At 43.7% G+C, this 14,064-nt stretch overlaps 1 protein-coding gene across 4 annotated transcripts in view; it reads left to right on the forward strand.

Moving 5' to 3' along the window:
- The first annotated feature begins 666 nt into the window (after window positions 1-666).
- CLIP1 (CAP-Gly domain containing linker protein 1) overlaps window positions 667-14,064 on the forward strand; it is a 61,213-nt gene continuing 47,815 nt past the window's right edge. For all 4 annotated transcript variants that reach the window (XM_066331664.1, XM_066331660.1, XM_066331662.1 and 1 more), the window contains exons 1-3: window positions 667-717; window positions 11,803-11,998; window positions 12,465-13,033. In XM_066331664.1, the coding sequence (XP_066187761.1) occupies window positions 11,905-11,998; window positions 12,465-13,033 (663 nt within the window). In that variant the 5' untranslated portion in view covers window positions 667-717; window positions 11,803-11,904. The remainder of the gene's footprint in view (window positions 718-11,802; window positions 11,999-12,464; window positions 13,034-14,064) is intronic.

Below are 14,064 nucleotides of genomic sequence, written 5' to 3' on the forward strand. Positions count from 1 at the left end.
GGGCCAGCTCTGGCTGGGCTCTGCTGCCTCTTTATAAGAGGGGAAGAAGTGGAGCAGAGCTGTTTGATTCCGCCTTGAAAATCGCTATTAAATTGTTGATGATGGCGTTGGAGCTGCCACTCCAGCTGTTTAAACTTTAGCAGTGGGATAACGCCAGCTTCCAATGTGTTGCTTCACAACCACAATGAAAATAAAACATTCAGTACTTCGGGATGATAAAATTTCTGCATGATCAATTTCTGGGCATCAGGACAAAAGGAAAATGGAGCGAAGCAGCGGAGACAGCGAAGTTATTCACCCACCGGAGCGATGTGCTTCACACCTCCCCGTGTGTGCCCACCCTCTCCCCCTCCCACCCAGCGCCGCGCTGTGCCGCAGCGGCGGCTCCGGGACCACCGGGGACCCCCCGAAGCGGGGCTCAGCCGCTCCCTGCCGCTCCCTGCGGCTGCCGCGGGGCGAACAAAGCGGGGGGCGGACAAAGGGAGAGGAGGGGGCGCGGGGAGCTGGGGGCCCCGCCGGTGCCGCCGCCGCCGCCGCTGCTGCAGTCCCCGCCCCGGCGGGCGCGGACGTTGTGCCCGCCCCGTTCCGCCTCCTGCGAGCCGGGGCGGCGCCGCTGCAGAGGGCGAGCGGGAGCGGGGACGGGAGCGGGAGCGGCAGCCGGAGGAGGAGGAGGAGGAGGAGGAGGAGGCGGCGGGAGCTGCGCTGGCGGCGGGGCCGGTGAGGCGGCGGGGCCGGTGAGGCGGCGGGGCTGGAGGGGGCCGCCCTGAGGAACGCGCGGGGTCACGGCGGCGCCTGAGGGCGAGGGGAACCGCGGCCGCCGCCTCCCGCCTCGGGGCCTCCGCGCTTCCCGTCCGGGCGCCGCGCTGGGCGGGTCTGAGGGCTCGGGGCTCGGCGCCCAGGGGCCGTGAGGGGCGGCGGCGGGCCGGGCCCCGGCGCTGAGGGCTGTTAGCGGCCGCCACACGTGCTGCCTGCGCCGCCCGCAGCGGCCGCTCCGGTGGGGCCCGGCCCAGCCCCGGCGGGACGGCGTGCTGAGGACACGGAGCAGCGGCAGGGAGCTCTCGTCTCCCTCAGCCCGAGGGGTGTGTGTCCGGAGCGGCCACACGACGGGCGGATCGCAGCCTGTGCTCGAGTCTCGCCCTGGGAAGCTGCGGCGCTGGGTTAGTGGTGGCTTGAGCGGCTGATTCTGAGGGAAGAGGTTTGGGTGTTCCTTATATTCCTTGGTAAGTGCTGACCTGCAATTCCCAGCATCCTGCATTTACATAGGGATATTTTACTAACAGTCTACCTCGGCATTTGGGGATCTTTTTTATGGCCTCTCCCCACCCTCGCGTTGGTCTAAAAGCCGCCGGTTTCCAGGTGAGCTGCTCCGGCATCCCCTCAGGTGGCTCGGGGGAGTTCGCTGCCATGTTCTGGGCAGTGTCAGAGCCGCAGGTTTCCCAGGCGCTGCTCCTGTCCCCGCTCCCGTGCTGAACCTCCGGCCATCAGCGCTCCCTTCGCTGTGCCAGAGCTGTCATGGGGCACAAGGTAATTGCTGCAGTTACTCACGGGCTAATGCGGCTCCTGCCGCATAAAGAATCAGGAGTTACTTTTCCCTTTCATCTCGGTTCTTGATTCTGCGCTTTAAATATTTTAATTATTTTTTTTTCTCTTTCAAAATATAAACAAACAAAAGGCAACACCAAAGAAATTTTCCGAAATAGAGCGTGGGGAGGAAAATTTACTCTGTGATTGTATTTGTTGATGTATAAAAATACGACTGTGAAATGAGGAGTTGTTCCTCTCCACCCCTTCACTTACCCACTGTGCTGAATGGGCAGGGTTTTATAGAAGTTCACAGGTTGCTTTGAGATCTTTGAGCAGAAGGATTTTCAAACATGTGATGCTTGTGTTGACACGTAGGAAGAAGAAAGAAAAAGAGGTACAAAAGAGGAAGTGCCTTGATGCCGGCTGCTTTGCAAAGTATTTTATTGAAAGAACAGAAATCTGCACTCTGAATGCAATGTAAATTTGGAACTAGCAATGGCAGAGAGTGGTTTTCCTGAAGTGTGTCCTTGTGCACCTGCTGCAAGAGTAGGAAGATTGCAAAGTAGATACTGTGGAGGAAAAGTAAACACCTCCCCTCCACCCACAGCAACATTTCTTATTCTAAGGAAAGTTTAACTGTTCATCTTTTACACGTTGAGGATTGTTGGTCCTTGCTGTAAAATGACAAGATTCCAGGATTCTTTTCCTGCCCAGTCGTTGTGTATGTGCTGGGAGATTTTCTGTCTGTGCTACAGCACACTAAAGCTTTCTGTGTGCTGAAGGGAGAGGGATGAGTTGTCTGAAGCAGAAGAGCTTGGAAATGTGACCTTAAATGTCCGTATCTTCAGGGATCAAGAGGGAGACTTTATTTGGCAAAAAAAGAGTTTTACATAATTTGTATGGTTTCCCTTAAAGAGAAGATCTTAGCTTTCTAGGGAGGGCAGAACACCAGCTGTCTTGTATGCTCATCCCAGATGCATTCTCTAGGGAAGAGCAGCCTCTTTCCTCCTGTGATTACACTGTAGGAAGGAGCAGTCATCTCTCTGCTGGCTGCTACGATTTCCTAGAGCTCCTGAAGATTTCCTGTCTGACTTTCAGGTTGTGTCTGTTTGCCATCTTCTGAGTGTGGATACCCAAGGCAGCCTTTATTTACTCAGCTTGGGCAGATTGCATAATTCCTTTAGTGTTCCTCCCTTTATCCTTTTAGCCTGGTTAAAGTTTTTCTTCGGAGGGACTTGAGAATATATCAAAATAGATCCTCCTTAAAAAGAAATAGAGAGCTCTGCCTTGCCAATATGATTTTTCAGAGCTGCTTTTCTTTCTCTTTCTAAAACACTCGGGTCAAATGTTAGCTCTGTATGTTGAATGCAAGTTTTCTAATGTTTGAACATGACAACCATGAATGAATGCAGCTCTTGTTTAATCCTTTGGCATTCCTTGGGGACTACTGGCTCTGCTGGCACATATAAAGAGTAACTCACTGGAATCCTTATTGGAGCAGCATGTTTGGAAATGCCTCAGATGGCTGGTGTTTTGTTATTTCATGAAAGGCAATTATATACTGCATTAGCTGTAATCTCAGCTGCCCTCAGCCTCATGCCAGTTTCTGCTGGAGCAACCATTTCCTTGGTTTTGACCAGCAGAACTCTGTCAGCAGCTCCCCGGTGATTTAAACACCTCCTGCTTGTGCAGGTCTCTGTCCTCCACATCCATTTGTTTTTGCAGAGTGAAGCTGCACTCTGACTGACCCTCAGAAATACCCACAGATCTGGTGCTGGCTCCTGGCCCCCAAAAGGCTGTGAAGGATTCAGGAGATGCATCTAAGGACAGGCAGTGCAAGTTTGTGCTTTAACACCCACTGAAGTTTTTCCACTTGGAACACCTCAGAAATTATTTGTACAACCTCAGAAGAATAGTGTCATGCATTCTTTTCATTTATAAGACACATCTTCACTGTTTCCAGAAGAACCACCATTAAAAGCTGTTCATTTTCCCTGATCTTTACAATCTTATTGTCTATATTTTTAGCTTATTATGAGGGGAAATACCAAGGCAGAGAGACAAACTCAGTGTTGTATAGGATCAGCTCGTTTGACGCTCTCATTCTGCTGCTCTGCCTGGCAGCAGCATCCACTCAACCACAGCAATATTTATCTAAGTTGTGAATTTGTACTTGTCCTGAGCTCTCTGCCAGCCCTGCAGCAGTCCTGGTGCTCATTTCAAAGGCCAAGAACAGGGAGAGCTAAAAAGAGACAGCTGACTTGAGATTTTCGCCTAGTGTGAAACAGTTACAGTTTCACCCAAGTCTATCAAAATTAAATCCTTGCTATAAAAAGCAGCATCTTTGTTTCAGCTGTTTCGGTTGTAATTGTATTAGGGAGAAGCCTTTGTGCCTTTAAATGCTTTGGGGCTTGAGGCTGACAGGAGATGATATTTTCTTTCTCAAATTTTAAATTGTAAATCCCAAATAACTGAAACTGGAGACTCTGCTTCTCCAAAGTCATCATTTTATCCTGACTGATTGCACTTACTGGGATGGCTGAAGTGCGTTATTGTCAACAGAAGTCACTGTGGACAAACAAACTGTTCTTTTTCTTATTGAAGTGGAGTTCTTTGGAGAAAGACAAGAATTTCCTGGAGAAAAAAATGTTGGAAAATGAGTAAGTGATGATAATGGGCTAACCAGAAGAGGTGGCAATTATTTACTTAGTTGGAAACTTTCTCTACTCCTCAATCCTTGATTCCTTCTGTAGGAAATGATGTGCTAGGGAGGGAGGATCATGTGCATTCTGATCTTTTAATAGACCACAGCAGCAATGTTTTTATAATGTGTGCACAGTGGCAACTTGAAGTGGTAGAGTTTGCATCATATTAACAACTATCAGCTCTTCCTGATTAATTAAAGATAGACAGAACCTTTTTAAAAAGACTGATGAGGCTGTGTTTGAAATAGCAATAGACTGAGAAAAAATTACTCACAAATTGCTGGCCAAAAATAGTTTTGTAGACATCCTCTCATTTGTGCTTCATATTCAACAGTCTGTGCTTCAGTGTGTCTTTACTGAGGATCCTGAGACATTTAGGAACCTGAATGAGTGTAGCAAGTTCTAGAATGATAAAACAGGGTGACTTAAAATGTCCTTGATGCAGAATTAAAATCCATAAGCAGAGCTGAAGCTTTGATGAATTACCTTCCTTATAGAAGCGCTCTAATATCTGACTGATGGTTTCAGCTCCTAAGCCTCTTAGTATCTTTGATCTGATTCATCTTCTTAGTACAGTTTCTGAGTTATAGGAATTCACCCCACCTTTTCCCTTTCCCTGCCGTGTGCTGGGAGAATCCTGTTTATACAATTTGCAGCAAGTATCCTGCACTTCCCAAGGCAGAAAAACATCCTTGTATCTTGTTTAGAAACTCAGCAATTCCCTAAAACCAATTTGCTGTGGATTTGGGTCCCATAGTGGTTGCTTTCATAACTGTATTAGATTCAAGTTTTTTATTACCTCCAAATAAACTGCTGCTATCAAATGTATCGATGACAAGTTTGTTTCAGAAATCAGTTGTTCTAAAGATACTGGGAGAAACTCAAAACTCTTTAAACACAAGTCTCCCTCCTCCTGGTTCACCTGCTTCTGTGAAACTCGTAGGAATAGGATTTATTTTTATTAGAGATCTCCTGCCTTTTATTTTATTTAGTTGAAATTAGGTAGCAGGTTAAAATCAAAGGAGAAATAGAGATTTGTGTGCAGGCCTGGCTGATGTTGAAAGGTGATCTAGAAGCCTTTGGTTCTGAATACCCTGAGATCTGTGAACTCATGTGGAGAACAGTTCCAGCCATGTCTGTGATACAGAAACACAACTTCTGCTATTGAATTCAGTTCAGAAATAAATCTGAAGTTGCTGCTTGAGCTGTAGGTTCATGTCCTTAACGAGGGACAGTGTTGTGGGGCTTTGGGATTCCCAGACATTCTTCCCCAGTCCCTCTCAGGGTACAAGACAGAAGGAGCATCTCTGAGATCTTAAGGAAACAGGGATTTGCTCTTTGGAGTGAAAAAGCCAGGAGCTATTTCTGGGGATGTCCTTAGCCCAGTTCCACGGTGGGATGAGTGATGACAAGGCAGAGTGTTGGTGTTACAGCCCCAGGACTGCTCCAGAGATCCTTGTGTGCTCCTGTCTCACTCATCACACTCTGCTTGCCTCAGACTAAGGAATTTTACCTAAGCCAGTGCCCTGGAAAACAGTTGGAAGGTTTTTCTCTGCCACTGATAGGATAGCTCTGTTTCACTTTCTGTTGGTTTTTGCCACTCTTCGTTTCAGGTTGAGTTCATCACATCAGTGCCACTGTCAGAGGAGCTGTGTCATCCCAGTGGGCAAACTTCCCAAATTCCTGCAGGCTTTGGGCTCGTGTTATTATGGCAGCAAAAGCAAACTGTGTTTGGGTTAGACTAAAGCCCTACTAAAACTTGCATGCAGCAGTAATTTCCTGGAGTTATCCTGGTAGCTGCTGGAAGGCACTTTAGAAGAGCAAGAATGACTTTTATCTGTCAATTTAATAGTTATGCCTGTTTAAATTAAGTAGAGATGCACTTCTTCAAGAGTCTTTCCCTAGTAAAATTCATATTTATGTTAAAAATGGAATATAAGAAACTGTGGCTTTGAGGTCCCTGTAGGAGAAGTGTTTGCCTTTGTGAAGGGTTTACTTCTGGAATTCCTATGATGATTATGTTGGATTGAGCTGGAAAGCAAATGTCATAAGAATCCTGTGTAAGTTATGAGACCTTCTTGCTTATTTTCTTACAAAATTTTTATTTCCTGCTCCACTACCTGCAAACAACAGATCTGAAAGGTCTGGATTTCTTTTGTTATTTTCTACCTAATCAGCTGAGTTACAAATGCAATTGTTTTCTACCTTTAAAGGTGAGGTACAAAAGATTGGTTTGATGGGCAGGGACCAGCCCTCAGGTTTTGAGGTTGGCACTAAGCAGAGCATAGTAACCCAAATAAATGTTTTCATGGCACTTGGCATAGCAAACATTGAATTAAATAATATCTTTTCCCCTAGTAGTGATGTATCTGAAGGCTATATTCAGTTCATAACATTACTTGACTAATTGACATAAAAATCAATGTTTTCTGGAAGACAAAATGAAACTGAAGCCGTGTTTTTAGAAGCTCCCTTTCTCTAATTGCTGTGCGTTGAATCAAATATTGACTTCCAAATGCCAACTCTGCTTGTATTGAAATCCTAAATTCTTAATTCTATTTATTTTCGGATTTATACACAAATTCTTTCTTAAATTATATCAGTTTCAACGTGTTTGATACTTGAAGAGGCCTCTGATTCCACAGTGTAACCGCTGAGCAGTGCAGTGAAATCCTTGAGCCATGCTCAGTTTGGTTTAACAGTGGCCTCTGCAGAGGGTTTTACCTCAGTCCCACCATAATTTGCTGTTTGTGCCTCTCTTTGTTAACAAATGCCTCCGGTGCTTTCTGCTGTGTTTCAGCCTGAACTTGCTGCCCATTCAATAAATGCATCAGAGCTGACAAAACACATGGAATTTGCAGTAAGTCAGAAGTGTGAGGGTCAGAGAGAAGTTCATTTGCCATTTCACTGTCTGGCTTCAGTGGATCAATGCACAGAGACCTGGATTGAGTTCATTGCTCCAGAATTGTATTTAAGTAGTGAGTGGCCAGAAACACCAAGAGGTGCTGCCTCACTCCAGAGAAGCTCTGTGAAGTGAATGCATGAGGGCTTCCAAATCCATCCTTCTGGTTTAGCAACTTGTAATTGCACAGGGCTGGCTTTGAAGCTGAGTGAGACATTTACAGTGAATACTGTGTGCTCTGGAATATTTCATTGTAAATGTAATCCACTGCTTTGCACAGTGGTTATTCAGACTTTTTGAGTGCCCAGTAAGGGATTTCTTCAACAGACCCAGAACGCAGCAGAGGGGGAGTCAGGATTAGGAAGATTTTTGTTCCAGGATTCAGCTTCTCTTGTGCCCCCTTCATCCAGAATTGTTGCTGTAGGGATGCTGCTGGGCATATCCCAGTCTGGTCACTTTGTGCACCTGCTGTGCATGAATTACTCCCCTCAGAGTCTTCCACAGGTTTGCCTCTGGTCTGGCTCATTCTTGCACACAAAGAAATATTTTCCAAGAGGCAGCAAGCAGCAAAGAGCAGTGCAAGGAGAAGGCATTGATGTTGTTCAAAGCCGAAATGGGGTTGTATTTTTAAATCAGGTATGAATTTCAACAGCTTATCAATCCAACTAAAACTATTAAGTACTTTTGTAAATATCTACACTCACTTTTTACAGGAGTGTAATGACAGCCCAGGAATCTGCAAATACAACTTTTGGAGCTGTAGGAATTAGATCTGAATCATAGAGAACATGTTTATGTGCTTTAGTTTTAAGATTGCAGTAATTTTAGTTTTGTTCATAACTGTGTAGGGTCAGAGGTCTTGGAGTAACTCATGGACTGGAGGGGAAATCTTTCCAGGTTCAAAATTCCAAGTTACTTTCTCTAAAGTCCAGATATTTGAGGAATGATTCATGAGCTCCTTCAAGCTTGGCAGCAGCAGCTGGACAAGTATGAAACAGGTATTTAAGAAATGCTGTTCAGGCAGAGATTTCAAACAGTGCTTCTTGTGCTGAGGTTGTTTTTCTCTCAGGAAGGTGAAGTTACTGCATCGTGGTGGTCTTTGCAATATATTTTCCACTTAGCTTTTTTAGAAAAGGATTTTCTGATTTATTTTGGTCATTTTACCTTTTGTTCATGGCATGGGAATTTGTTTTCTTGGTGCTTATTACTGACTGCCACAGGGGTTGCATGTGATGGTCTCTGCTTATAGGGCCCTGTGAGATTTTTTAGCAATTATCTGTTTACAAACCCCTTTTAGAATATTTACTCTTTATCTTTTAGTGAGACTGTTTATATGTGCTTTGCAAAGCACCTCTGTGCTCAGCACAATTAGCATTGCAAGGCATTTTCCACCAGTATTTACTCTATTAATGGTGATAACTAAGTTAAATATTAATCTTTTTAATTTGAAGTGTTTTGAAGAACTAGGAAAAGCTGGACTTAATTATCTTAGAGGTCTTTTCCAACCTAAACTATTCTGTGGTTCCGCTGGTACTCCTAAATTCTTGTCATGACTGTAGGGTTAAGCAGAGTGAGCTGAGGCTTTTCTCCCTGTGTTCTCATTAAATTTAGTTCTTTTTGGAGTGCTATTTGTTGAAAATAGTCTTGAAAGGAATGTTGGACAGCTGCTTTCTTTTCATTATAGGAATTCCTTTTTTGACGGTTGGAAAATACTCTGCTTTTGTAATTTTGTAATTATGTAGCTACATTTATTGCTTTATTTTTAAGATCAGCTTGCCACCAGAATTCATCTCTGTTACCACATACCACATTAGTGGGATTTATTTACTTAAACTAATGGCTCCCATCTTGTTGCTTGATCCATGCAACATTTAGAGGTCTTTAAAAGGTAAATAAGGACATCATTAATCAGCTAAAATTCATACTGTGTGTAGTCATATATCTCCAATAATGGCACAAGTGCAAAGCCTGTGCTTAAAATCTCTTTTTATGCTCAGTTTTGTTACTGGTAGAACACTTCAGTGGAATATATTATCAGAGGCTTTCTGGACCTTTCCTTAGGTTCCTGATAGGATATTTTGGGACACAGTAATATTTTTGCCTATTGGTTATAGGGATCCTTTTTCAGGAGAGCTGAGACAGATTCAAGGGAGGAGAGTACAAATTGAGACAAGCAGTGAGCTGCTGTCTTTTATGAGCACTGAAATGAGATCATTGACATCTGGAGCCTGTTAGGATATGTTGGAGTGTGTAATGCTTAATATCACTCGATGCAAATTTATGTGTTTTGTGAGCTCCATTAGGCAATGCTGCTCCAAAGGCCCTGTCCCTAAGACCAAAAGTTGCATTTTAACTATTGCAGTGAGGCAGTCACTTATCAAAAACTGTTGCCTATAATCTTAGCTTTTATTTTTTTGTCTCAATTAAGCTACAATTTCAGTAACTCTGAAACCAGGACATGAGGGATTGTGTTACTTCTGGCCTAGTTGAAGGCCTGTGTGTTGAGAAAAGCAAATGACACAGCAAATACATAACCCATGACTGTGGAGAGCAAGATTAAACTATGAATGAGTACCCTGAGCCAAGAAATGCAGTGGTAGAACATTCTAACTTTCTGTTGAGCAGAGGCTTGTTAACCACCTATTAATAAATAATTAACTGAAACTGGCAAAGTCTAATTTGGGTGGTAAGGTAGTGTGTGCTTGCTCTTGCTCTACCTGTCCTTGCACAATGCAGTTGTGGTGGTGCTGGAATGGTCTTTGGGGGGCCAAAAACGAAGTGATGTATGGAAAAGAATGGCAGAGTGCTGGGGAGCAGTTCCAGCTTCCAGGCTTTGAGAGAAATCTTCCTTAAGGAGGACTCTTGGCCCAAATTTCCATCAATTTGGTCTTTGGCACTGACTGTGAACTGAAAAAGGACTGACCATGAGGCTTCTCGTGTTTCTGTATTTGTACCAAATCCTTCTTTATCTTGAACAGGTTTTCTGTTTCATGGATTTGGATGGGTTGAGGAAAGTAAGGGAGGCTGAGCATAGAAATTCTGGAATTGGAGAGGAGGAAATAGGGCCTGTAGCCCGAGGAAGGGGGCACATTTGTAGGAGAGAAAAGAAGGCTTTCCAGGCCCTTGGTGTGTAAGATCAAAGTGCAGTTTTAGAAGATTTCTAAAAGGAAAAATAAGGAAATGGGATGCAGAGTCATAACTCTGCAGGCAGGTGGCTGACAATCTTCTGGCAACACTAGAAAAAAAGGGTTCAGAAATCTTCCCAGCACTTCATCATTTTCATGGAGCAGAACTTAAATTGTAGGCAAACACAATTACATCCAATGTGGCAATTCATGCTTTTTAAGTTGCAGACTTAGAAAATGCCTTGAATTGGGCATGGCAGGTCTTGAAATAGCACAAGGCATGTTTCACTTTGCTGCTTAGGTTCACAAAGCAGTGAATTGATTTTTAGGAACGCTGATTAATAATTCATAACACAGGAGGGATAAATCTTCTGCTGGTACATAAAGGCAGGATTGGTTTATTCTCCTTAGATCTCCTTGCTGCAGCAGAGCTGTCTCTCCTGGCAGGTTTGTTTTACCTTTACCTGGGTGCTGAGCTCCCAGTTTGCACCCCTGGGCTCTGGGAGGCTGCAGCTGCCCAACTTTCTGTCCTGACAGGTGCCAAGAGTGCTGAGTAAAGGGCAGGACCGGGACCTGCTTTGTAGTTCTTGTCTGACGTGTTCTGAGCAAACAGTTGGGCAAACTCGCTGCCTGCCCGTTTCCTTTTCCCTTCAGGTTTTTGTTGAGGTGTGTGCTGCTGCTGTTTAAGTGGTGTAGCTGTTCTGGCAGTGCCTCATCTAAAAGTCAGCACAAAGCCAAGCTGTGTTCACACAGAATAGTTTATTCCTTTGAAGAGCGGGGAGAGCAGTCGCCTTGAAGTTCAGCTTTGAATTCGCACTCGAGGTAAAAAAATACGGATTTTTCATTAGAGATGAAAAAAGCCTTTCTGAAGCTTTTGTAATCAGAAAGAAGATGCCTCCTGTAACAAAACACAGTTCCCTGAAAAGCTTCGAGCTGGCTTCCAAGTTCTATCCTAGCAACGTTGGGAAGAGTCCCTCCTGTTAGCTGGGGCACTGGTGGGGACTGCGAGCCAGCGTATCTTGTGATCTGAGGTCACACAGGGCTGAGGTGGCTCTTTGCTTTTCACTTGTCATCATGTAACTCTGAAACAATTCAAGCTTTTCAGTTCCAATCTCTTAGAAACTTTACTCCTTTTATCCTGAAATTCCTGGCTGTCTTGATTTCTCTTGCTGCTCTTTCTCTAGTTGGTTTTGCTGGGGTGTTGCAACACTGGAAAAATGTGACTGAAAACAGTTGTGTGTGTGCAGCAGTCAAATCTATGTGTAATGTTAGCTATGCTGTTAAGGGCTTTGTTTTTCTTTCTTAAAATAGCCTTTTCGTTTAAATCTCAAGATAAATACAGCAGCATTCAGCAAAGGGAGTTCTTTTGATGATTTAGGTTTTAATAGGAAGTGGCCTTCAAAAGATGGGGAGTTGGAAATGCTGCTGGTTGCTTGAGGAAAACATTTTTTATAAGGCATTTTATACACAGCTTATGTATATATAGAAATCCCTTCCGCAGGAGTGAACTCTGATCTTTGTTCATGTCTGATCTTTTAATATACAGGTTTATTCCAGAGTTGAAAAAGCTTGAACAATATATTTTCTCCATGTTTGGAAAAAGATAGTTGCTACGGACAAGGAGGATAACCACTGGTATTGCAAAAAGATGAGTATGTTAAAACCAAGTGGACTTAAGGCTCCTTCAAAGACCATCAAGCACGGGGGTTCACTGCTGAAAACACCCACACCTGTTACTGCTGGTAAGGGATAGTTAAATATCTCAATTATTTCCTGATTCATCTTCTGACAAGACGTACCTTAAATGCTGTAGTATACACCATTTTTACTCTTTACACCAATGTATTTTGGCTTGTATTTCTGATTTTAAAAAATTATATGTACAACTTAGAAAAAATCTGAAGGCTACTAGTTGGAGATCAAGCAATTTTCCTCAAAGAAACTGTGTCGTGATAAAAATGCTTTGGGAGTTTTTGAAGTGAGACCTGTGATTTTTACAAGGTTTTTACCAAAACCTTCATTAAATGCATTCCGTGTCTCCATCCTTAGATTTTGAATTATTTTTTCCAGAGACTACAGCGTTTGCACAGGAGTATCAGGAGTTGTGATCTCCTAATTAGACACATTGTTACACTGAAACTGAGTAGATGCTCTTTGGAACATTGGTGTATTTGAGTGCCATTGTTTCTCCTTGTGCTTCGATTCCAGCTCCAGCAGAAAAAGCAGCTCCCAGCGAGAAGACCTCAAGCACAGCCCCTGCAGATGCACACGAGGAGTTTGTGGATGATTTCAGAGTCGGGGAGCGCGTTTGGGTCAATGGAAACAAACCCGGCTTCATCCAGTTCCTGGGGGAAACGCAGTTTGCCCCGGGGCAGTGGGCGGGGATCGTCCTGGATGAGCCCATCGGGAAGAACGATGGCTCCGTGGCCGGAGTTCGCTATTTCCAGTGTGAACCCCTGAGGGGGATATTCACAAGGCCCTCCAAACTCACCAGGAAGGTGGTGACAGAGGATGAAGCCAACGGTACCCAGACAGCTCACGCTTCGAGAGCCACGTCCCCAACATCCACATCAGCTGCTAGTGTGGTGTCCTCGTCCCCTGCTGCACTCCCCCCTTCAGGAATTCCACAGAAAACCCCCCTTGCTGCTAAGGAACATGCGACTCCTTCTCAGATTAGCAATCTTTCCAAAACTGCCAGTGAATCTATATCAAATCTCTCAGAAGCTGGATCACTAAAGAAAGGAGAAAGGGAGCTCAAAATTGGAGATCGAGTGCTGGTAAGATTTCCTTGGGTGCTTTTGATTGATTGATTGAAACTTGTGCTAATAGTCAAAACTTTTCTGCCATTTCTTTGGTCAAGATAATGTAAATTTATGCTCCAGTTTTCTTTGTCTAGTGTCTTCAGTAAACAAGCTCTTTGCATGCTCTGGGAATATCTTGGCAGTACCAAGATAAAATGGTTATTTTGGCAGGTTTTAATCTATTATGTTTTGCTACTGTTTAGAACACAACATTGTGTTTAACAACATATTTGTAGCTTATCTCTCTTTATCTTCAAGAGCTCCAGTCATGCTAAATAAAAACCAAGCCTGTGAGATTTCCATGCAGGTCTTCTGCCCTGTCCAGGGCTGTGTCTTTAGAAAGCAAATAGTTCAATAATTGATTGTCCCTGAGTGGTGATAGGAGCAGGAGCAGAAGCAGTCACATAATGCCACTGATCAGCCTGGAATTATGTGTGCTCTTGAGGATGTGCCACGTTACTTGGCTGCCCTTCCTAAATTCAGACCCTTAAATGCTTCTGCCAATGTATCATCCCACCTTTTTAAAAAGGAATTGCTCTGTTATGAGCAATAATGTTAAAAAATACTTAACTTTAAAAAAAATAATTATCAGAAAACTGGTGATAGGTTGTGTATTATATTCTTAATTTAAAGACTATTTATGTAGCCTTTGTATATAACTGGAATGATCCTTATATGCCAACCAGATCTGTGATCACTGTAACAGAGACCTGATTTTTAGGTTTGATTTACTCAAGTGAATCATGAAGCTGAAGATTTGTATAACTCTTTATTTTGATAGAATCTTTTCTTATTTATGTTACTATTTTAGAATTTCCATTAGGCAGGTGTGAGTATCCCAGCACAGAAACATTTCTGGGGTTACTGTGAGAACATTATATATAAAAAAAAATGTTCTGGATTTTGTTTGTCCTGCATTGCCCCACCAGATACTAATTCTGCAGTGAAGGTGGATTGATATTTTAATTAAGTTCGTCGTTGTTCTTGTATTTTTGAAGGAAGAAATT

This window comes from Sylvia atricapilla, chromosome 17 (assembly GCF_009819655.1).
Source record: "Sylvia atricapilla isolate bSylAtr1 chromosome 17, bSylAtr1.pri, whole genome shotgun sequence".
Classification (NCBI taxonomy): Eukaryota; Metazoa; Chordata; class Aves; order Passeriformes; family Sylviidae; genus Sylvia; species Sylvia atricapilla.